The sequence below is a fragment of the Cottoperca gobio genome, chromosome 18 (assembly GCF_900634415.1).
Source record: "Cottoperca gobio chromosome 18, fCotGob3.1, whole genome shotgun sequence".
Lineage (NCBI taxonomy): Eukaryota > Metazoa > Chordata > Actinopteri > Perciformes > Bovichtidae > Cottoperca > Cottoperca gobio.
Window position 1 is genome coordinate 3,555,063 of NC_041372.1, and position 21,563 is coordinate 3,576,625.

The 21,563-nt window shown below is 39.3% G+C and overlaps 2 protein-coding genes and 4 non-coding genes across 6 annotated transcripts; 5 read left to right on the plus strand and 1 right to left on the minus strand.

Moving 5' to 3' along the window:
• Positions 1–320: 320 nt before the first annotated feature.
• On the minus strand, positions 321–6,712 carry slc3a2a (solute carrier family 3 member 2a). Its single transcript, XM_029455078.1, has 11 exons — positions 6,556–6,712; positions 5,219–5,430; positions 4,903–5,087; positions 3,711–3,884; positions 3,446–3,540; positions 3,164–3,300; positions 2,447–2,556; positions 1,669–1,868; positions 1,497–1,574; positions 1,090–1,309; positions 321–1,000 (listed from the first exon to the last, which is right to left on the minus strand). The coding sequence occupies exons 2-11, from the start codon at positions 5,413–5,415 to the stop codon at positions 861–863; spliced, it is 1,536 nt and encodes a 511-aa protein (XP_029310938.1). The 5' UTR covers positions 5,416–5,430; positions 6,556–6,712; the 3' UTR covers positions 321–860.
• A 4,417-nt stretch (positions 6,713–11,129) lies between these two features.
• Positions 11,130–11,201, plus strand: trnam-cau (transfer RNA methionine (anticodon CAU)). The gene has a single exon. It is a non-coding gene; the product is annotated as a tRNA-Met (tRNA).
• A 1,620-nt stretch (positions 11,202–12,821) lies between these two features.
• snx15 (sorting nexin 15) lies at positions 12,822–19,760 on the plus strand. The gene is made up of 7 exons (XM_029455466.1): positions 12,822–13,030; positions 13,847–14,003; positions 14,663–14,778; positions 15,122–15,398; positions 15,701–15,874; positions 16,470–16,667; positions 18,945–19,760. The coding sequence occupies exons 1-7, from the start codon at positions 12,932–12,934 to the stop codon at positions 19,070–19,072; spliced, it is 1,149 nt and encodes a 382-aa protein (XP_029311326.1). The 5' UTR covers positions 12,822–12,931; the 3' UTR covers positions 19,073–19,760.
• On the plus strand, positions 16,097–16,178 carry trnal-aag (transfer RNA leucine (anticodon AAG)). Its single transcript has one exon. It is a non-coding gene; the product is annotated as a tRNA-Leu (tRNA).
• On the plus strand, positions 18,029–18,110 carry trnal-aag (transfer RNA leucine (anticodon AAG)). The gene has a single exon. It is a non-coding gene; the product is annotated as a tRNA-Leu (tRNA).
• Positions 18,685–18,766, plus strand: trnal-aag (transfer RNA leucine (anticodon AAG)). The gene has a single exon. It is a non-coding gene; the product is annotated as a tRNA-Leu (tRNA).
• Positions 19,761–21,563: the final 1,803 nt, after the last annotated feature.

Here is a 21,563-nt window from a genome sequence, read left to right on the forward strand (position 1 = left end):
TGTAGAGTGCAGGTAACCTGAACATTGACAGATTTCCTAAGCTAATATTAAACATGTGACGATGTTAGACGGGTTTATGTCAGTCAGCGTATGACCCATTTAGTGAAACTAGTAGGTATGTGCACAGCATACATTTTAGAGTCAAGTATAATGAGCAGATAGAACAATCTGAGGAGCTTGATAAACTACAGACGTACTTCCTCTGCTGACATCTGTGACATACTTACACACCTGTACATACTGAAAATAGAGAACGATATCATCTTTGGAACCTTTATAAGAATGTAGACACATAAAAATAAACACGAGGCGTACGCAGCGTCGGTACAGAACTTTGTTTATTCATTTCAAAGTCGGTTCACTTGTCAAACTTGATGCCGTTCGAAACCTTTTACAAGCACTTCAAACAGAGTCACCACACGTGTTCAGAGTTAACTGGGTTTTCCTGTGCGATGCCTTTCAGTTAGAGGAAAAACGGTTTCTAAAAAAACTGAATTTCTTAAAATGTATAATAAAAACATTAACTGCTAGAGAAATGCCCAAAGAACAAAAATGGAATGTATTTCACATTACTGGACAAAAGTCAACATTAAAAGGTCACAAGAATAAAATGTTCAGTGCACGTTTGAAATGACCAAAAGTAATTCTTAAAAATAGAATTTGTACTGACCAACATTCTGTATTTGTACAGACTGTCATTGAACAAATTCATTTATGTTTTGATAGAAAGTCCCATTTATTAAAAAAGGTACAAAATAAATCTTTAGACTATGCATTTTATTCTTAAGGATTAGGACTGACTTCGGTTTCTTTTTAAAACAAGTGATGTGTGCATAGCTTTCTATACTTTGGCTCCATCTTTAGCCCGTTTGGGGGAACTGCAGCAGGACAGCTTGTCCAGGTCCGAGGAGGATTTCGTCCAAGGTGACGGTGGAGTCTACCTCCAGGGCTGCATCTGTCGACAGCTTCACCGTGGCTGACTCTGGCAGCTCTAAGCCCTCTGCGGGAACAAAGATCACGGTGTTAAAATAATGAACGTTATTGGGTCGGACACGTAACATCTTAACTAGATATTTCCGCTGAACTTGCCTGTAGTTTCCAGTTTGAGTGTGAGCGTCTCCGCTGCTGTTCCCCAGTTGACGGCCGTTATGTATCTCTCGCTCTGGTCCCACACGCGGAGGAACGAGAGGGAGGTGGTGGCGGACGAGAGAGGGTAGTAGTCGCCGTAGAGGAGCGAGCGCTCTTTGCCTCGCAGTTCGCTGAGGGATCTGAACCATTTCCTTATAGCAACGTGCTCTTTACGCGCAGCCTGCAAGTGGGAGAATTGAGGAAATGTTATTAAAACACTGAAAGCTCAATGTAGCTCTGCAGCTCAGGTTAATGTTGTGGGAGTGAAAGAAGAGTTGAAATCAAAAGATTTAAACATGATGGGCATTCCCACACAGTTCCACAGAAATCGCAAAACTATTATAACCTCGATGTGAACGCACGCTTACCTCAGCAGTCTCATTGACAGCCGCTCCATCTGCAGGTTCCGTCTCTATGTCCCAAACCATCTTCGGTGATCCTGCACCCTGATGAGGAAACAAAGAGGACACGAAACGGTTACACTCTGTAACAGATGTAAGGTCATTAAAACATTTGAACACCTTCCGTCTTGTAGCTTACGGCTGCCTGAAGGCCGATCTCATCTCCGTAGGTGAACACTGGGGTTCCAGGCATGGTGAACAGCAGGAGCTGGTAGAGACGGATCAGGGCGGGAGTCGTTGCATGTTTAGACAGCTGATCTCGTTGGGCGGCACCGAGACCCCAGCCCAGACTTCTCTGCTGAGAGTGGAGGGTGTCCATGGCCATGATGCGCTCCACACCTGCACATATTTAGATACAATTATCTCTTGCAATGCACCACCTGGTTGGGTTTCGAAAATGGACATTTGCCCTTTCAGACTCCTCAGATCAATACTGAGCTTGGTAAAGTAGCCTTTAGTTTTATGGCACCAAACTAATTACAAGAGGTAATAAAATTCTAATTAAAAAAAGGTAGATCATTTTAAAACGCATGTCAAATGAAACGGTTGTTGTACGGTGTTCCTGCTTTGGTTAACTCGCAGACACTTATTTATTGTTTTTATGTGAAATTTCTATTGCCGATATAAATCTTTCCTTCTTGGCAGACATATCTGCTAGTTATTAGTTTAATTGTACTTTTTCATCACTTTATTGTAAAGAAATTACTTTACATAATTAAATCATTTTATCCTGTATGAATGTGAATCCAGGGCATTGCTGTAAAAGAGCTTATGATCAATGTCCCCATTGTTTAAGGAGAGATGAAGTAAAAAAAAAAAAAAAAGATGTATTCTGTTTAAAATAATAGAAACCAGCCAACTTATATGTGTGTGTGTGTGTGTGTGTATATATATAAAAAATATAAAACAGGACCTACCTCCATTTTTGTTTTGAATCAGGTCAGACAGGATCAGATCTACACCCGTGGTATTGACAAGTGCAGACACATCTGTAGCCGACATACTTTCAACAACACCCATCAGCAACCTGAGAGAAAGAGGATGTGGTGAGATTACACTGCTGGCACTGGTTGAAAATGTTAAATTATGGAGTAAGTCATTTTAGGAAAAGCATAGTATTCCGATTGGGTAATTCAGCATCAGATAATAATTCAGATTGTTCTAAAGGTTTCATTCCTCAAATCCTCCACCAGGTGTCGCAGCACCACGAGCGTGAGAAGCGGCACAGGCCTGTGGATGCCTTCTTGTTGATCCAGCTCTCGCTGACCCCACCCGCAGTCCCCCGCAGCACTGGAATGCTTTTAATCTCCCTCAGGAAACCTTGCCAGGGTTGTGGGTCCTGAGATTTTACTGATGCTTCAAAAATTACTTTCCCAAGAAAGATCAGTCCGACTAATAAAGTTAAAAATCTGTTCCGTCCCTAATTTGAGGTGGAATTTGTTCTTTTTTTGGCAAATTGAGCTTCTGGTAAATGCCCAATAATCAAATAAGCTGTTCATATATATTATACCAGTGCAGTCTCAAAATTGCTTTCCCTAAAAATGTCTTCAGAAATATTTCAAATTAAAAACACACTGTTCCTGCACAGACACACTTATGCAGAACCAACGGAAGTGTGAAAATGGCAGCCGTACTTCTTCTTGGCGTCCTCAGTGCGATTGCCCTGGACGGCAGCCTGCAGCTTTGACCAATCGTTAGAGTTGGTGGCAACAGTGAGGTCAGATATCTTGATGCCATCAACACCCAAACTCAGCCAGCGCTCCGCTGCAGCCTGGAAGAGAACACGAGCACGTCAGCTATGACAGAAGCAACAACAGTTTAATAAAATGGAGATCACTTAGACCAAAGTGTCTCACTTTTGCACACTTAAAAGTTAGTGAATAAAAAAGGGTCACAGAACATAGTGAGTGTCCTACATTGACTTTCTCCATCACGTTAGCAACATCCTCAGTGTTGAACCAGGGAGAGACTCCCCGGTAGTTAGGAGTCAGGTCAAGCACCACAGAAATGCCTAAGAGAAGAAGTAAACAAAAACAGTTAGTGAACAATATCTGGATACCACAAAATCTATCAAACATTAGATACAACTCTTACTATTAACTGAGGAGGAGTTGGGGATTCATAAATGCTGGTTTGAGCATTAACACCCATTTAACAGATTTCAGTTGTATGATGACCTACCCTTCTTGTGGGCCTTTTCCAGCACAGCAAGCAGGGCCTCCTCTTTTCCATTGGACGGGTCGATCGCATTAAGATTGAGGGTGTCCGGCTGGTTGTCCTGGACGGTGTGAATAGGGCCGAGAACCAGCGCTTTCACCTTCAACTTGTTGATTTCGTCTAACTTTGCCTCGACACCTAGAGACAAACGGAGGGACAGGGAGATTGTGTCAGTGTGAAGTTGACATTGAGGAAAGAGAGAGTTCTGTAAAGGGTAGCAGAGAGGTAAAAGACAACAGGCTGGAGAGACAGTTTGATGATTTTAGGAGAGAGCCAAGTACAAAACGCTGCTCTTTTGAGGTAGGTATTGACTCAGGCAGGAGCATGTGAATGACCCCCCCCCCCGCACACCCTCTGCTGGCCATGTGAAGTCTGAGCACAAGGAGCTCCTTGTGTGAAAACACCACCAAATCACGTGTGGTTGTTGGAATTCAGCCCAAGGCCTGCTGGAAACCCGAGTGCTGCCTAGTAATTCACTAGAAGAACAGAAAATCAGCACAACCTGTCCTTCATTCCTGCCTCTCAAAAAAAGCAACCTTAAATAAATAGTAAAGTAAAAAGAAAAACATTTAAAATTGGAAAATGAAGGTCAATAATTGTCACCGCTGTGTTATGTGACATTTGGAAAAAACATGAAAACCCCTGAAAGAAAATAGATTCACTTTTGAGAAATTAAATCCAATCTGTACACCACCACCACTAAAAAATTAAAATAAAGTACTGAGTTGCTCAACCATGACCTCAAATCTGAGTAGGAGGAATATGAAAGAAATGACTCGTAGACTTTTTGTTCTTTAGACCTTGAGTCACTCATTGTCAGCCTTGTCAGCAGTTTGGTATCTGGCCAGCTGAAACAGGCCACACAGAATTAAGGAAACCAATCCCTTTGTCACAAGACTTATCCCTTGTGAATTACTGCGAGTTACCACACCAAGGCCAGTCTACTTTGTAAAGACAATCTCAAATACTTATTTGGGGAGTAAGGATGACACCTTGAGCAAAGAAAAAAACAGCAGCAAAAAGATGAATCCCTATTATAGTTCAGACGCTTTTTGCTGTCTACCATGAAAACTGGGGCTGCTTGATAAATCTTTTGAACGTCAACATTGCGATGTGTGCCCTACCAAAACTACAGTCACAAAAAAAGGGAATCTACCTGCAATTCCTTCAGAGAAAGCTTCGGTGTCAGAGATCTGGTACATAGGTCCTTCGTTCCACCAGTTCATCTCAGGGATGGGTTTGCAGCGAGGGGCCTGGACTATAATTGCTATGGCTCCAGCCAGCATGCCAACCCAGCCCAGCCAAAACAGGACAAGAAGCACCCAACGCGTTCGCACCCATCTAAACACAAAGGATGAGAGTGGGGTAAAATATTATGACACACACACCAATTATTATTTCATTTTTTGAAATGTTTTATATATAAAAAAATTATATATATAAAAAAAGGTGTTTCTAGCATCTTATCTTACCCTGGAGTGCCAGCAACCTTCATCAGCTCCTCTTTGGACAGACCTGTGAATTTAACCTCCTCATCTGGGACCTTCAGCTTGACGCTGCCATTTTTCTCTCCGCCTGCAGCCTGGCCATCACCTGTCATTGGCTGCTTCTCAGGGTCCAGCTCACGGAGCTCCACTTCCTTCATGTCGACCTCTGTGTCCTTATTCATGGTTAAACCTGATGTCTTTACAGAGGGGCAGATAAAAGAATAGCTTGTCAAGTAAATAAGTCTCTACTGAAAGACTTGGCTTCCCTGGAAAGTACTATGTGACCAAACATGAGCAATAATGTGAGAAAGAAAAGACCCTAAAGCCACTTGAATTGTTAGTCAAACACCTGTTGCATGCTGTACCTCCCAGTTAAGGTGTGAAACCAAATAAAACACTTTTCCAACTAGCTAGTGTCATGAACCGGTTCATACAAACTGTTTTGGCTAACTTTCTACTAAAATGTCCCTTTAATATAAATGAACGTGTACAATTATTGTAATGGTGTAAAACAAAATTTTAACTTCTTACCTTTATAAGAAAATCTTATTTTACGAATTTACATTAGTTTAGACTTTCTAAAAAGCAGAAATTAAACACGTGTTGCTCATTAAAACTAGCTGAAACTCAACGTTAGCTAACAGCCTGTTAAGCTAGCTCAATTTTCCGAGCAAGTAACTGAAAAAAGGCTCAGAAAATTTACTTCAGCTTCTTACATTTGACTTTGTATTTATAGCATGTGTTACTATAAAGAAGATTTAAATGGCAGACAACATTTGAAAGGTTTGTTACGAGTTGTGTGTTCAACAGTTTAAACAACCGCTATCAGTTACATGATGCATTCAGGTACATGCAGCGGCATCAACGGAAATAACCGGCACAATCAAACTGGATTATTAGAGAAATGCCATGAATATCTTGCCATTGCTATTACGTTTGAAATGTTGAAATGTAAAATAATGGTGTTTTCTTTTATTATACCGGAAGTCTATTAGTTGGTCGTTTAGTTTTAATACGTTAACTTTTCATTATTCGTTTCACAAAAACCCTTCAACTGAATGGTCTGCCCAACTTGTTTATCGAAGTAAATCACGTAAAAAAAAAAAGACCAAATTACTGCAATCAACGGCCCCAAAAGAGGTTTAATGTTGAGTAATTAGTCTCCTATAACATGATGAAATCAAACCCATCCTTGCGTCATCTGCTGCTACACGATGCTGTTAACAGCGTTTTACTTTAACGTTTTACGTTTAACTAATTCAGAGTTAAAGTGTTAAACTTGTTCTGTGGCAACACACTCGGTGAAGTAGATTACACAATACCTGTAAAACAGCAAGCAATAGTCCGTGCGGGTTTCTTTCTTTCTCACTTGTTAATCCTGTGTTCTCTACTAATCCTGTGTCAGAGCAGCCCGGACTGTATTTGTAGTTGCACTGGTTTCTCCGCCTACCGAGGGACGACCCAATGATCTCTTCCCAGAGCCGGACATATTAGGCTACACCCCATGCTCCACACCAACATCTTCTTAATAAGTGTTTTATATTGACAATAATTTATCCTTGAATCCTCATGTGCATCGTGTGTGTCTTCACACAGTTTTAAGCGTTTCCTGGTAAACTGGTAAAGGTAGTAAAGGTCGTAAAGGTCCGGCATATAAAATGCTACTTAAGTAAAAGTACAAAAGTATTAACATCAAAATATACTTAAAGTACAACTACTCATTATGGAGAATGGCACATTTCAGAAATGAATGGATTACAATTATATATGGATGAATGTCTACATCACTTTAATGTTGCAGCTGGTAAGGGTGGAGCTATTTGTAATTACTTTATATACATATATAACATATAGTTTAATGTAGTTGGACGGTTGCTATTGTTTTAATAGGGAAAGTCAATATGTTGCAAAATCCTAATGACAGGTTGATAATATTCTGTGAAAATGATTATCAATGACTAACACATGTTGTTTGGTTGTGAAAATGTCTCCTGAAGATAATAGAGTTAGTAGCAGGAGAAATGCTGATGACCAACTTTTATATATTGATGTTGATTGCATACTATACAGGCTCAAGGTGCAGCTTTTAATCTTCTGATTGGTGAAGATTGCCCCTCTGTTCTTCACTGATATAATTTAAAACCCACTTCTCACCCATTCCCTCTTTCTGTTTTAACAAACAGACTTAATTTGCACAGTTATTGTTTTCCATTAAAAAGGGACAAACACTCACTGAGTAATGTAGTCTGATATGATCATGTTCTCACTATAGTGATACCAATACAACAACAAAAGTGTATGGCTTTCCAATGTTCTCTTAGTAACAGAGAAACAAATGATGTAAAAAAAAGATTGATTGGATTAGAGATCAAACAGTGATCTGTCTCCTAAACCAGGTCCAGAAAGAGAAATGGTTATTTGTTTACCATATTATACAATAAAACATATTTTTTTAACAGGATCTGTAGTAGCATATGTCTTTTCTGTGTGTGGCTCAAAAATTCATTCTCATCATTTTACAAAGTCAAGTTCATTTAGTTTCCGTCAGTGTTTGTGCTCTGAGACCTTCCCCAGCTGTTGTTGACCTTCATAGAGTTACAGTAGCAGCAGACTTCTAGGAAAAGCATCCGCAGAATCTCTGCGTCACGTACATAAAGTACTGTGGTATGTTTCAGGCCACATTCGTCCCGGTGTGTACTGCAGTCGATATTTGTTGTAATAATTACAGTGTGTATGAGTGTGAGAATAAGGATGTTCTTGTTGTTTATTCCAGTAAGGGACAGTTTGCAAACAGAGTCAAACACCCTCTAGTTAATTATAAGAAAGCCCTGATATTAGCCTTGATATTACCATGTGTAAATAATACACATGTTCCTGTTCGGTCTATCTGTTGTCAGGAACACACTCCATCCTCTGGTGTGACCTTTGAATGTTTGTTTTGTGCACCTGTATGCTTTTTGTTCAGTCTCTATCCTTTTGCCCTGAAGGGTTTTACATGAATTTGTCTAAAAAACGTGTAACCAAGACAGTTGTCCCTACAGATAGTTACCTCCTGCAAATCAAAGGATATTTAAATGTACTATTATTTTATTTACCAGAAATAATGCTACTAAGAGGATGCCAGTTGATTCACTCTCCACCTGCTACCTTAAATGTCGTGCAGACGTTCAATATAAACACATTCACAATAACATCTTTGGAAATGCAGGCCTTTCTATATTTGGGCCTGCGGTAAAAGCTTATTCGGTGGGGGGGTTTATGGGCTGCTGTGTGTCTATTTGTGGATCTGTGACATCATATAACCTGAACTATTGTGCCAAATTTAAAAAAGTGTATCAAAATGAGAACTGGAAACTTAAAAGATATAGACAAGAACTAAATGTGGGTCCTAAACAGGTGTTTGGAAGGTGTTTGTCTTGTAGAGATGGTACGATCTCTCTCCTCTAGATCTCAAACACACACCATCTGTTTCTGCTTTTAGCTCGGCCTGCAGAGCACTCAGGTGTTTGGCAGAGCCCTGTTGTAACAGAGCTGTTGACTGCAGGCTGATGTGAACACAGTGTGCTGTTCAGGAAGCATGACGGACAGACATGTGGACAAATATTAAAGGGACACTCTCCGTTTCTCTGTAGTTCATCTTCCCTCTGATTTCATACACTGAAGACAATTAGGGAACAATGTTTGGAAAGTTAGTTTTAAAGTTGGATAGTAGGAGATTTGGGGGAAAACAGGGAAGAGACAGGAAACAAGAGTAAGGAGGAGGAGCCAGAAGAGAGAGGAGAAACAGACAGAGGGGAGGGGGCAAGGATGTGAAAACATGTTTATGAGTTGAGAGGTGTAGCAAAACTTGGAACACAATTTGAAACGGAAACACTAGAGCTACAGCAAAGCTTTTCCCTCGTGTTGTCTGTGGAGTCTTCACATTACAACAACCAGAACTAACAGGGTAACCAAGCAGTATCTGAATCTTCACGAGACAATGCATTGATTCACATGTTTTACTCATTGGCAACTATGTCAGCCACTCACAATGGAGATAAATTCATGGAGGACGCTGATGAAATAATTCACTCCGAGACTTGTTCTATTGTAAAGCCAGTGTGCTTTGTTTGTGCATTAGGCAGTGGAGGAGAGTCACACAATCCATCAGCAGGCATGCACACACATAGAAGAGAGAGAGAGAGAGAGAGAGAGAGAGAGAGAGAGAGGAAAGGAGGGCAAAGTTGCTGCATATTTGTAGGCAGGAGAGGGAACAGGCAGGGATTATGTGCGTTAACTGGTGGTTCAGCAGTTTCAGTTAAGGCGAGACCATATAGCCAAAAAACACCACTTCTCATGCACTTTCATGTCAGTTTTGAGAGTTTGGGCTACTTCACTTTTATAACATCTTCTTGTGGAAAGATTACTTCCAATAAAAACCCTTTAGGTGTTTATTTTACTAACTTCATCTATTTGCGTCTGTTGATTTCTCCTAAATTCACCAAAAGTTAACATTAGATAATAAAACAATTGTCTTATTGTAAGTAATCAAAAAAATGTATTACCATTTTCACCTGTAGTGTCTACCTTTAAGTTATTTCAAATGTTATATGGTCATAAGCAAGTGAACACATGAGCAGAAACTACATTTTTAAGTATTAAAAGTGGGATTCACGGCTAATTCTGTCTCTTAAATTTGGCCAAAGTTATTCTCAGAACAAAAAAGTGGCATAGTTAAATAAAAACATTGCAGGTAGACCTTTATATTGGTAACTGAGAAATACAGCACTGTTGTGTGGCTTACGATGATGATGAAATGTGTAATAAACTGCTCCTTTTTTGTCCTAAAATTCCTAAGAATTGAACATTTTAGTGCTGCCTGCAGGTCCCTGTGTTGTTCTGAAACACATTAGTCTGCAGGACTGGAGAGACACACACACACACATGGATGCACACACAGGGCCTCAGTATAAATCCTTGTCTGATCCCTTTGAGAGAGTTTATTTTGCAAGACAGCGTGAGCTTGGGGCGAAAAGCAGAGCAGAGCAGACCAGTTTAAAGCAGTTTGAATGAGGTCTTGTGCTTTCATGTCATTGTCTCAGGCTCACTGCAATGTGCACTCTTATAGTTCAAGAGAAATCTATTGATCACTATATTTAGTGAATAATCTACAGAGAAAACATTTTATAAGTTCATGCAACACACACACATTCAGTCTCACTGGGACTTTGTCATGTTGTGTAATTTTATTGCTCCGCTGATATCATTGTAGGTGTACATTAAACCACACAAACGCCTTGCTTGCATTTTAATAACTTCGACTCCTCTCTCTTCCATTTGTCTTTCTGTCTGCAATGTATTCCATCCTGTTCTTTTTTCTTGCTTTGTTCCCTATGTGAGGCCTAGTTTTTCTCACAGACAAAGGGGAGCCTGTTCAATGTGGAAAGCTTTCCTCTCTAACTCTTCACTGGCATGAATGGAGAGCTACTATGGACAGAGCAGACACTAATTACTTCATCACATTAGTACACTCACCACATAATATACCAAAATATGTATAAAAGATCAAATCCTATTGAGTAGAGTCTATATGTGGTTCAATATTCTAACAAATAACACAATCACCGGCAACACATCCTGTTGATAAAGACAATAAAGTTTACCATACTTTATGTTTTACATCGGCACATTGTAATTATCTCTCTCCCAGTCCACATCCATGTTTTTCTCATTCACAAACTCTCTGACATCCATATTAAACTGGCCTGCTCTAGTGTTACTGTGTATCCCTTTTCTCCTACCCTCCTCTCACTAACTCTTTCTGTCAGCAGGAAACAATGGTCTGACGTTATGTAAGAAAGTGCCCCACAGCTGCTTCACTCTTTTTGAGCCCCCTCCCTGCTTTCGATGGTGTGGAAGCAGAGTGGCGCAGCGGAAGCGTGCTGGGCCCATAACCCAGAGGTCGATGGATCGAAACCATCCTCTGCTATTTTGTACGTAAAGCAACAAAATTGTCGTATTTATGTCTAAACTGATTATATGCACGTAAAATCATCTAAAATCCTTTCTGCGTGTAAGTATGTTATAAATACTAGTGGTGTTACTCAAGTAGTCGTATCTTATCCGTTTATAATACATTATAATTTATTTGTTGATTGTATTTTTCATTTTTAATCTGTATCTGCAACTCTAAATGAAGTTATCAAATCAACGTAGTGCAGTAAAAACTACAACATCTCCCTCCAAAGTGTAGTATAAAGTAGCAGAATACTAAAATACTCAAGTAAAGAACCTGTTGTACTTCCACCACTGATAAATACACATTAAAGTGTAACCTAAACACAACCTGTTTGATTTCTATCTGTCACTGTGCTTGTCTGTTTTCTGTCAGTAAACCCAAACCAATAGCTTATCACAAATTAAACATTTACCTCATTTCTGCTCCAAATGTTCCCTTCAATTTAACAGCTAATTACCAGAAAAGAAAGCAGCACCGGTGACCTTTGAGCTGCAGCCTGCTGGATACAATCTCTCCCTCAGGCTGTCTCTTGTTCAAGGAGGTTTTGACTACATAACATAAAACACGGTTACGAGGATCTTCTAAACAGTTTAATAATGTTTGTGCTCTTATGAGTCTGTGAAAAAGTAAATTGAATAAAGTCAAATAAATAGTGTAAGGTCCTCTGAAGTCTGAATGATCATATTAAAGAAACGCTTGGGAATGACGTGGAAAGGATGATTGCAGAGTATGAATGCACAGCTGGAACTTCCTCAGCATTACAGTAATGTCTGTTGTTCTTTCTGTGTTGTATTGTCTCAAACAGGGAGAGGCTATACACCTTTATGTGCTTTTCTTATTTTAGCCTCTTTGACACAGAGCCACAGACCATATGAATGCACATGTACATTGGCTATACCAGAAAGTATCATCAAACAAAATTCATTAAAAAAACAAAAACATGATGTTACAGTACTTATTAAATACTGTAAAGTCCCTGTTTCACTTTATTAGACTTCACTGGGTAAATCACATGGAGCTTTAGCGTCCCCTGGAGAATTACGTTGGTCATTACAGGTGAAAACATTGGACAACAATTACAGAGAAGTCATTGGCAATTATTTTCAGATCTCAGGCTCCTTCCAACAATTCTCATTAAATATGTATTTAAAAAAAGGAAGACAATCATGCAAGTAAAAGCAAAATGAGAATGCAAGACATAAAATAGTGCATGCTAAGAAATAAGGCTAAAATATAAATATATAATAAATGAATAGAAATGTGTGGTAAATAGTATTTGAAATGGATAAACTGAGCGTAAACAGGAATGTAGTAAATTAATTTGCATAATAAGAAGTGATATACACAGAGGTGTAGTAAAACATTAAGCTAAGTATACAGAGTATATATGTAATGTAATATGTAACGTGACCGAATAGGAAATATAATATAAAATATATATATGTATATATATGTCAAATAGTTACTGCTGCTACTAATAAGAATGAGATTAAGAATAAATAGCGAAAATATTGTTTCAAGAAAAACGAAATAATTTGACGTCAATTTGACGCCTAATCACGTATTCACATACGTCACCAACCCGGAAGTGCGCGGAGAGGAGGGACAGAAAAACAATCACAACAGCTTCTACAGCGTTGACAGCTTTGCTTGTATTCCCGCTGAAACACGCTGTTTATCTGTTGTTACCGGGAACGGACATGTCACGAAAACCCAAAGATGAATACTACCGTTTTTTCACCGTTACCGACCCACGCACACACGAGAAGGGACACACCGAGTACAAAGTGACAGCAAGGGTTGGTTTTGATCTCTCTTTAGCCACAGTAACATAGTTACTATTCTTAATACCTCTCTGTTAAGCTAATTTACTTGAGGTTTGCCTGCATGTTTTGTTTCGTACGTAACACATATTGTTTGTTGTGCCATTGTACTCTTTGGTGAGTCACATCAACCAGAAGTGACTTTGTACTGCTGTTCGTTTATAACACAATGAAGTCACATCAGTAGCGTTACTAGTCATAAAAACAAAGCAGTCAGGCCGATACACAATGGACCTTTTATCTGAGCCAGTGGTGCACAAGTGAACTTGTGATTCAGTCCATGAGTTTCCTCAGCCCCCCCTCCCTGACCACACGACCCCGTGGTCTACACAGGCATGCATACAGAATCATATTAATATTAAATATTAAATATTAAAAACAAAAGTACGATATATATTGGGCCGATAAATTATGTTATGTGTTATTTCAATAATGATAAATGATTGGCCGATAACACTGAAGAAGAAGAAGAAGAAGAACAATCGCATCAGCAATACAAGCTTTTTAAAAGTATTTTATTCACACTTAGTATTGAAGTTACCAGACAAGGTTTGATATGTATATTAAGAAAACAGACCAAAACCACACCGAGTGCATCAGGGTGTAGTGAAGCCGTGTGACAGACCCAGAAGCGGGTTTGCCAATTAATGTCAAGCATGTAGTTAATGTAGCACTCTGTCCTCTCTTCCTCTGTCCTCTCTCCTCTGTCCTCTGTCCTCTCTCCTCTGTCCTCTCTCCTCTCTCCTCTCTCCTCTCTCCTCTGTCCTCTCTATTCTCTCCTCTGGTTTGTAGTTTGTTTCCAAGCGTCATCCAGAAGATGTGAAGGAGGTGGTCGTGTGGAGGAGGTTCTCCGAGCTGAAGAAGCTCCACGGGGAGTTGGCCTACACTCACAGGAACCTGTTCAGAAAACAGGAGGAGTTTCCATCGTTTCCACGCGCACAAGTCTTTGGTATATGGCAAAGATTGTGATCAAATCCCTGACTAACGGAGTTGTTTGGTGTAAACTGCAGGGGGCGAGATAAAGAACAGAAATAACTCTCCACTACAGAAGTTTCTTTCTGAGATGATCACTCTACTCAACTGTCATTTCTTAAAGCTTTTTTTAAGCTTGTTCCACTTTGCCTGTTTTTAGTATTTTGTCATGACTCTTGTGACATTTCCCTTCGACCTGTTGCATTATTTAGTTAGTGATTCACAACAGCAGCCAGTAACACAGTTAAATTGAAAGGTTTATGTGAATTTAAAGGAATATTTCACCCACAAAAGGATTATTTGTATATCAATTAATTATTTAAAATTCTCACATGTTTCCATAGTTTTGTGTTGTGAGAAAAGTTAAAAAAAAATTAAAGGTTACACAGGGTGAGTAATTCATATACAAATTGTAATTTTGTGGATGAAGTATTCCTGTAAGGCTGCCATGCTGCATTGGATGAATGCTTTGGCAGAAAAATGAGAATTGATTTGAATAAACGCATCTAAGTCTCCCCACAAACAAACACTGTAAGGTTGGTCGGTCTGGCTTCTATTGCTGCTGTTTGTTTCTGTTTTATCCTCACCTCACATGTCACTGTGGCGTCATTATTATATTGTTTGTCTCTGTTTCAGGACGGTTTGATGAGGCTGTGATTGAAGAGAGGAGAACGGCTACAGAGGTCATGCTTCTATTTACTACCAGCATACCTGCACTCTACAATAGTCCACAGCTCAAGGACTTCTTCAGAGTAAGACACACATACAGAAAGGGAAAGAGATATAAAGAAGCCACGCATATCTGCACAAAGGAAAGCACCTGCCAGACCAAGAGTCACAGGGCTGCTATTTTTGCTTGAAAAATGACTTTAACGATTAATCGATTATCAAAATAGTTGGTGATTACTTATCTGTTGATCTATTTATCAGTCACTTCCACCCATCTCTCTCTCTCTCTCTCTCTCTCTCTCTCTCTCTCTCTCTCTCTCTCTCTCTCTCTCTCTCTCTCTCTCTCTCCCTCCTCTCTCTCTCTCTCTCTCTCTCTCTCTCTCTCTCTCTCTCTACCCTCCCCTCCCCTCCCCTCCCCTTTCTCAGGGTGGTGAGGTCACAAGGCCTCTGGATGCCGCCCCTCTGTCCTCTGCGGGGCCTCTGCCTCCCCCTCTCATCCCCCTCCCCAAGCGGAGGGCCTCAGACTGTGAACCTGCAGAGGAGGAGGAGGGCAGGGAGGCTCCCACCTTACCCCAAGACCTGGGCACCAACCTGAGCTTAGAAGTGGGGGAACCAGAGGTGGCGGCTGAGGCTTACAGCGAGATGGGAGGCTCTCCGAGAGAAGAACAAGAGGAGCAGAGCGATACAGAGCTGGATGACAGAGGTACGGCGGGAACAAAAACAAATCTGCTTTGGTTTCGTCACTGCACATTATTGTTTGTGTTTTGGAGAGATATACTATAACATATGAAAAGTAAATGCATTTAATTAGATATTCAAATAAAGTATCTAAACATAATAAATGACAATAACAATCAAGATTTTACGTTCAATTGAATTCAATGTTTGTAATGTATGTTTGTCATGTAACTCAAAGGCTTATTGATTATTATTACATTAAAATGTAGTGATAATGTCTTTAGGCATAATTAGTTTTCACCTTTTGCTCCATGTTTCCACCTCCAGTACCGTCTCCAGATCCATGTCCAGCTGAAAACCACCAATCACAGGAATCCCAGGAAGAATTTGATTCCCTGTTTGATTCTGTGATAGAAGATCAGCTCCCATCCCCAAAAGAGGAAGGTCCACCTCCTCTGACTGATTATGACTTGGCTGTCTTTGATCCCTGCTACAAACAAGGTGAAAATAAAAGTGAACAATGCTGCTGCTCTGTCCTAAAGATGGTTAATGATTGATTTATGTGGTAAATAACAAGCGTTTAAAGTAGTAAGGAAAGTACATAACAAATGAATAAAACAGCTCTGTGGTATAAATATTATTATTATTACAAGCCTGAAAGCTTACTGCTGTGTAATCTATTAGTGTTTTACATGGTGTGACAATAAACGGTTAGAGTCATGAGGTAGCGTGGCCGAGCGGTCTAAGGCGCTGGATTAAGGCTCCAGTCTCTCTGGAGGCGCGGGTTCAAATCCCGCCGCTGCCAAACCTTTTTTTTTGCCACAACTGGAATGATTACGACTGAAAAACAGGATGTTGATCTGATAGATGACACGCAAAGCTTAATTTGAAGAACACAGGCGTTTAGAAGATCATGCACATGTTGCACACATTCTTCTTGCTGGCGGAAGAGCTGCACATAAAACAGTAGAGAGAGCAGTTGGTTGTAGATCGGTTGACTTCGGAAGCCATGCTTTTTGGTTTACAGTATTGTCTAAGTAGGGTCATTAGCAATTAATCTACTAGTTAATAATTTTTCTTTCCCTCTCTTTTCCAGATAAATCTAATTCCTGCACTGACTACTCAGAATTATTCTCACTGCCGCCAACCAGTCTGAATGGAGGGGATGTGGGTTACTTAAACCAAGCTGCCACTGAGCTAACAGCTGCAATGGAGCGGGAGAAGGAGGGAGAATTTAGTTCTGCCATTCGTGGATACAGGACGGCAGTGGATATCCTCATCACTGGAGTACAGGGTGAGGAGACGTGTGAAGGGATTGAGGAAGTGCGTGCGTGGCGCGGTTTCTCTTTAGTTCTCTCCGCTCGGTTTCTCTTTAGCTCTCCCCTCTCCTTTCTTCCGCTCTGTAGGTGTGTGCGCACGTGTGTGTGCGTCAGATGCGAAGCCCCGCCCTTCGCAAAACGAAGCGAAGCAGAGCATGTGAATGTGCAAAGTAGACAGTACAAACTGAAACGTGCAAATACATTAGATCAATAGCATAAGTGTTTAGTTTATTTAATAAAAGAGCACCTGTCAATGTCAATATTTTGAGAAAAAAAAAAAACACCTTGAATTTCAGGCGGGGTGCAGCGCCCCTCCAAGACAATGTTAGGGGAAACTTTGGGCCAGTAATGTTTAAAACATATTAATCAAAGACACACATGCTAACGAAGAGGGAAAAGGGAAATTGAGTGATAAATACTTTTTATTTTTTTATTTTGTGACAACTCTGTAGCACTTCCCATATCGATTCAATGATCTAATAGCATGATGCAAAGTGAAAACATCTTCCATATGATCATCTTTAAGATACGCTTTTATTTTGAAACTCTCAATTCACCATTTCCATCTTAAGTGCACCTCCTTCCTAAACATTCAACAACAGGAGTTTCTATGTTTTTAATTTAAATTTAAATGGAGTAAAAACAAAGTCAAATCATATTTTAGTTGCTTTTTTGCAAGTATAAATGTAACTGAATGTGTTAAATGGGCATATGATATCGTCTCATCGAAGGCAAATTACAATTGCATCTTGGCAGACTTTGTGATATCAGCAAATATATCATTGTACAAATAATCCATATCATATGGTATCATGATGAAACTTGTTATTTACACCCCTAGTAGCTCTTTCTGTGTTGACGTTTTGTGTTATTCTCATTCTGGCATGTGAGTCCTTTTCAATATGTCATTGTACCTGAATGCTTCGTGCCCATTCCTGCATGAAGCATGAGCCAGCTTTGTTGCTATAGTAACAGACCATGGACTCATTTGCAAAAAAAGGTCAAATTGCGTGACCATACTCTGTGTGTAAATAAACTTGTGCATCAGCACAAATTAGATTGTGCATTTAACTATGATATCTTGTTTAGCATATTTACTCTGCACTACTAATTCTGATGTGCTGCTCACACGCTACCAAGCTGACAAATGCATTGTGCACAGCTCTCACACACACACACACACACACACACACACACACAAGGACACACACACAAGGACACACACAGCAGAGCAGGTGCTGCATGTTAGCGTTTGACCCCATCAACGCTGCTATTTATTGTCCTCCTTTAGTAAAAGTAAAGTCTGAGTCATCCGTAAATCGTCTGAGCTCGTGTGGGTAGCGTGGCCGAGCGGTCTAAGGCGCTGGATTAAGGCTCCAGTCTCTTCGGAGGCGTGGGTTCAAATCCCACCGCTGCCAAGTAACTTTTCAGTTTTCAGAGGAGCAGGACATTAAGCTATAGTTAATGGATTAATATGATAATGTGGTATTGGGCTCAAATCAAGAAAACTATAGGGACATAAAAAAACACTGTATCTCCAGCCCCAGGTTATATGACTATTTACTTTCATGGTATAATAGATTAGATAGCAAGTGGAAGATACATTTGATGTTTTCATTTAGAAATGTTTTGGGGGTTATTTCCTATCAAGAAAACCGATGAGAACACGCAACCTCAGCGCTAATTAAATACCTTTATTATACACAGTGAGAGGTTAGAGTTTGGGAGGGACACAGTCACAAATGACCTTGAGAAATATGCACGACATTCACTATATTGTATTATACATGCTGAACCAGCTCATGTGGATTTCTCAGTTTGTTAGAAAAAGAGGCATTTGATGCATTAATAAAAATATAAAACCCTTCTGGAGTGCTGTCTCCAACAAGGTGTGTGTGTGTGCAAACATGTGACAACTCTAAAAGGTTGTCTCTGGTGACCTGACCCGCCTCCCCCTCATCTACTCTTACAGTGATATGTGAGCTGATATGTGATAGCGTGGCCGAGCGGTCTAAGGCGCTGGATTAAGGCTCCAGTCTCTTCGGAGGCGTGGGTTCAAATCCCACCGCTGTCAAACTGGTTTTATGTATGTTTAAATAGTTCAATATAAAAAGCTCTCTTTAGCATTTAGGGAAGCTTTTGACAAACTCTGTGCTTTTTGTCCCTTCTTTCTCTATGACACTAACGCCATTACCGGACAATAATAATGCAAATAATATTTTGTCTTCCTGTCTTTGTGTCCGTCCGTCCAGGAGACCCAGATCTGATACGCAGGGAGTCTGTGATGAGAAGGACAGCACAGTATCTGAAGCACACGGAGATGTTGGTTGACAGGCACTCCTCGCCCACACACACTCACACACACACACAGGACTCTTAGATGCACACACACACATTTGTATATACACGTATGGAAATACTAAAGGACTAAAGCTGCCATTATAATAAATACATGAATAAATAAAAGACTATTAATAAATAAAATGATGACAAAAGCGATGTAGAAAAAAAACCTAATTTATCAAATATTTAAGGTTAAATAAAAAATGAATAACTTCACAGAAATACAAAAATTAAATATATGTATGTATTTGTCGACATAAGGAAATAAATTAATAAGGACAAAATGTCTAGAACACATTGGGAAATATTTAAATATGAAAAAAATTAAAACAAAGTAATTTGTCAAATAAATGAATAAGTTTGTATTTATTTTCTATTTCTGTTCATATTTATATATTCTTAAATTACCTGCTAATGCATTTGATAACTGAAGCTTTTATTTCTACATTTCTTTCTTATTATTTTATTTATTAAGGCATTCATTTTGTAATTGATTTATTATAACGACGGCTCTCGTCCTCCACACATGAAGACAGATCAAAGACAAGAAGCTCAGGGTTGTGACATACATACGCACACAAACATGTCACACACACACACACACACACTCCTGAGGTACACACAACTGCTACTTTACCTGCCTTTGTGTAGTTAACAATCTGTGATTTACTAAATCTAAAGTAATATTAATAGATACATAATCCTTCATCTCTGTCTCTCTCTGTCTCTCTCTGTCTCTCTTGTTTGATTCTTACTTTCACAATGCTTTCTTGTTAAATACAGCAATGTGTATGTCTATCAGAAATTTGCATTTTGCACAAACAATGTTTTTGTTAATAAATATGATCTTAATTTAAGTCAATTAGATCTGTTTTCTTGGTCTCGGGTCGTTTGCTGCAGATAAGAGAGTTTGGTAAAGACTCTTGGATTACATAATCAGACGGAAGTACATTTACTCAAATACTGTATTTAAGTACAATTTTGGGCTACTTAATTTTATGCCATTTTATACATCTACTCAACTACATTTCAGAGGTACATTTTTACTTCACTACATGAATTTGATAACTTTAGTTATAGGATTTAAAACACCTTTAATGAGATGCATTGTATTTCATACGTGTATGAAATACAATGCATCTCATTATACAGTAAATTAAACCACCAACAGTATAAAATAATACATTAATTAGCTCTATTGCAGCCAGCTGCAACATTAAATGCATCTTACACGTTACAGCATCAATTATAATAATCTAATATTATAATATATAATAATGTAACAACCAAAGACGTGAGTACTTTTACTTTTTAAAGTACATTTCTTTGATTATACTTACATACTTTTACTTGAGTAAGATTTTGAATGTAGGACTTTTACTTTTACTAAAGATCCTTTTCCACCACAGGTCAAACTATGTGTCACAAGGCCAGAATGTTTTAATATGTCTTATTAATCAAAGTCAGGAACACTTACTCAACATCAGCACGTGATTTGTTTTAATGACTCAGCGGTAAAAACAAGTCATTTGAAACTACCTATTCTGCGTACTTATGTAGTCAGTGGTATTTTAATCGTTTCATAATTTCAGAGTCCAATAAACTTACTGTGGTTAAGTACACAGTGACTGCTCAACAGAATCCATTACTTCTTGTAGACTTTGTCTGTTTGAAGGTTTGCAGTATCATCGCAGATCCTCTGAGAGGCGCTGCTGCACATTAGATCATATCAATTACACCCCAGCGATGAAACTCATTTCCTGTGTTCTCACCTATAAATCAGCTAAATCGCACATTTATTTTTCTCAGCTGAGCAGTAAAGCAGCAGTTTAGCTTAGCACTTCCTAAAGTACGCTGTTGAACTGCTGAGCACACTTGGACTTATACTGCGGATGAACTCTGTCTTCAGATATAAAGATCACATAAACAGCTAATTCTGTTTTTTCTTATGTGACATAAACTGTTCGTACTGTATCGCACTGAATGAAAGCCTTCAAGTGCTGTAAAGTGGACAGTTTAAGAGGAGATGTACATATAACTCAAAGTAACTCTAACATCCCTCATGCTATCTTGTCATTACTGATGTTAGTGGTGTATGTTCACCAGTCTGTTTGTATGCTAATCTACGCGTGTGCTTTACTTCCTCCATTTCCCGTCACTAGGTGTGTTTCCTCTTTCAATCCCCAGTGCTGGAATGGGTTAAACAATAGTTACAAGATGCATTAGAGTGGATATGGATGTATTTTTTGATTGATAACATATCTAATAGGTGTACGTTAATACATTATTCCCGATAATATTGTTTATTGTTCCTGCAGGAGTTTCAATATTCACATTAAAGAATCAGACCTCCTTTAAAAGGTTAAAATTGAGTTTTTGCGACTATCTAAACTAAACAGGAGAGGGATTGATGGAGAGAAGAGACGAAGTGGGATGCAAAAGAGAGGCGAAAGAGATCAGTGCCAAACAGCAGAATCCCTTCTCTGGAGAGGAGAGAGGGATGGAAGGACAAACAGATGGAGAGGCGG

Bases quoted from the DNA above. Each gene is read 5' to 3' on its own strand.
- slc3a2a (XM_029455078.1), bottom strand. From the start codon at position 5,415: ATGAATAAGGACACAGAGGTCGACATGAAGGAAGTGGAGCTCCGTGAG. The intron at 1,869-2,446 runs GTAGGTCCTGTT...AAATATGTGCAG, and splicing joins GATTCAAAACAAAAATGGAG to GTGTGGAGCGCATCATGGCC. The intron at 1,310-1,496 runs GTAAGCGTGCGT...TCCCACTTGCAG, and splicing joins CTGTCAATGAGACTGCTGAG to GCTGCGCGTAAAGAGCACGT.
- snx15 (XM_029455466.1), top strand. From the start codon at position 12,932: ATGTCACGAAAACCCAAAGATGAATACTACCGTTTTTTCACCGTTACC. The intron at 13,031-13,846 runs GTTGGTTTTGAT...TCTGGTTTGTAG, and splicing joins AGTACAAAGTGACAGCAAGG to TTTGTTTCCAAGCGTCATCC. The intron at 14,779-15,121 runs GTAAGACACACA...CCCCTTTCTCAG, and splicing joins AGCTCAAGGACTTCTTCAGA to GGTGGTGAGGTCACAAGGCC.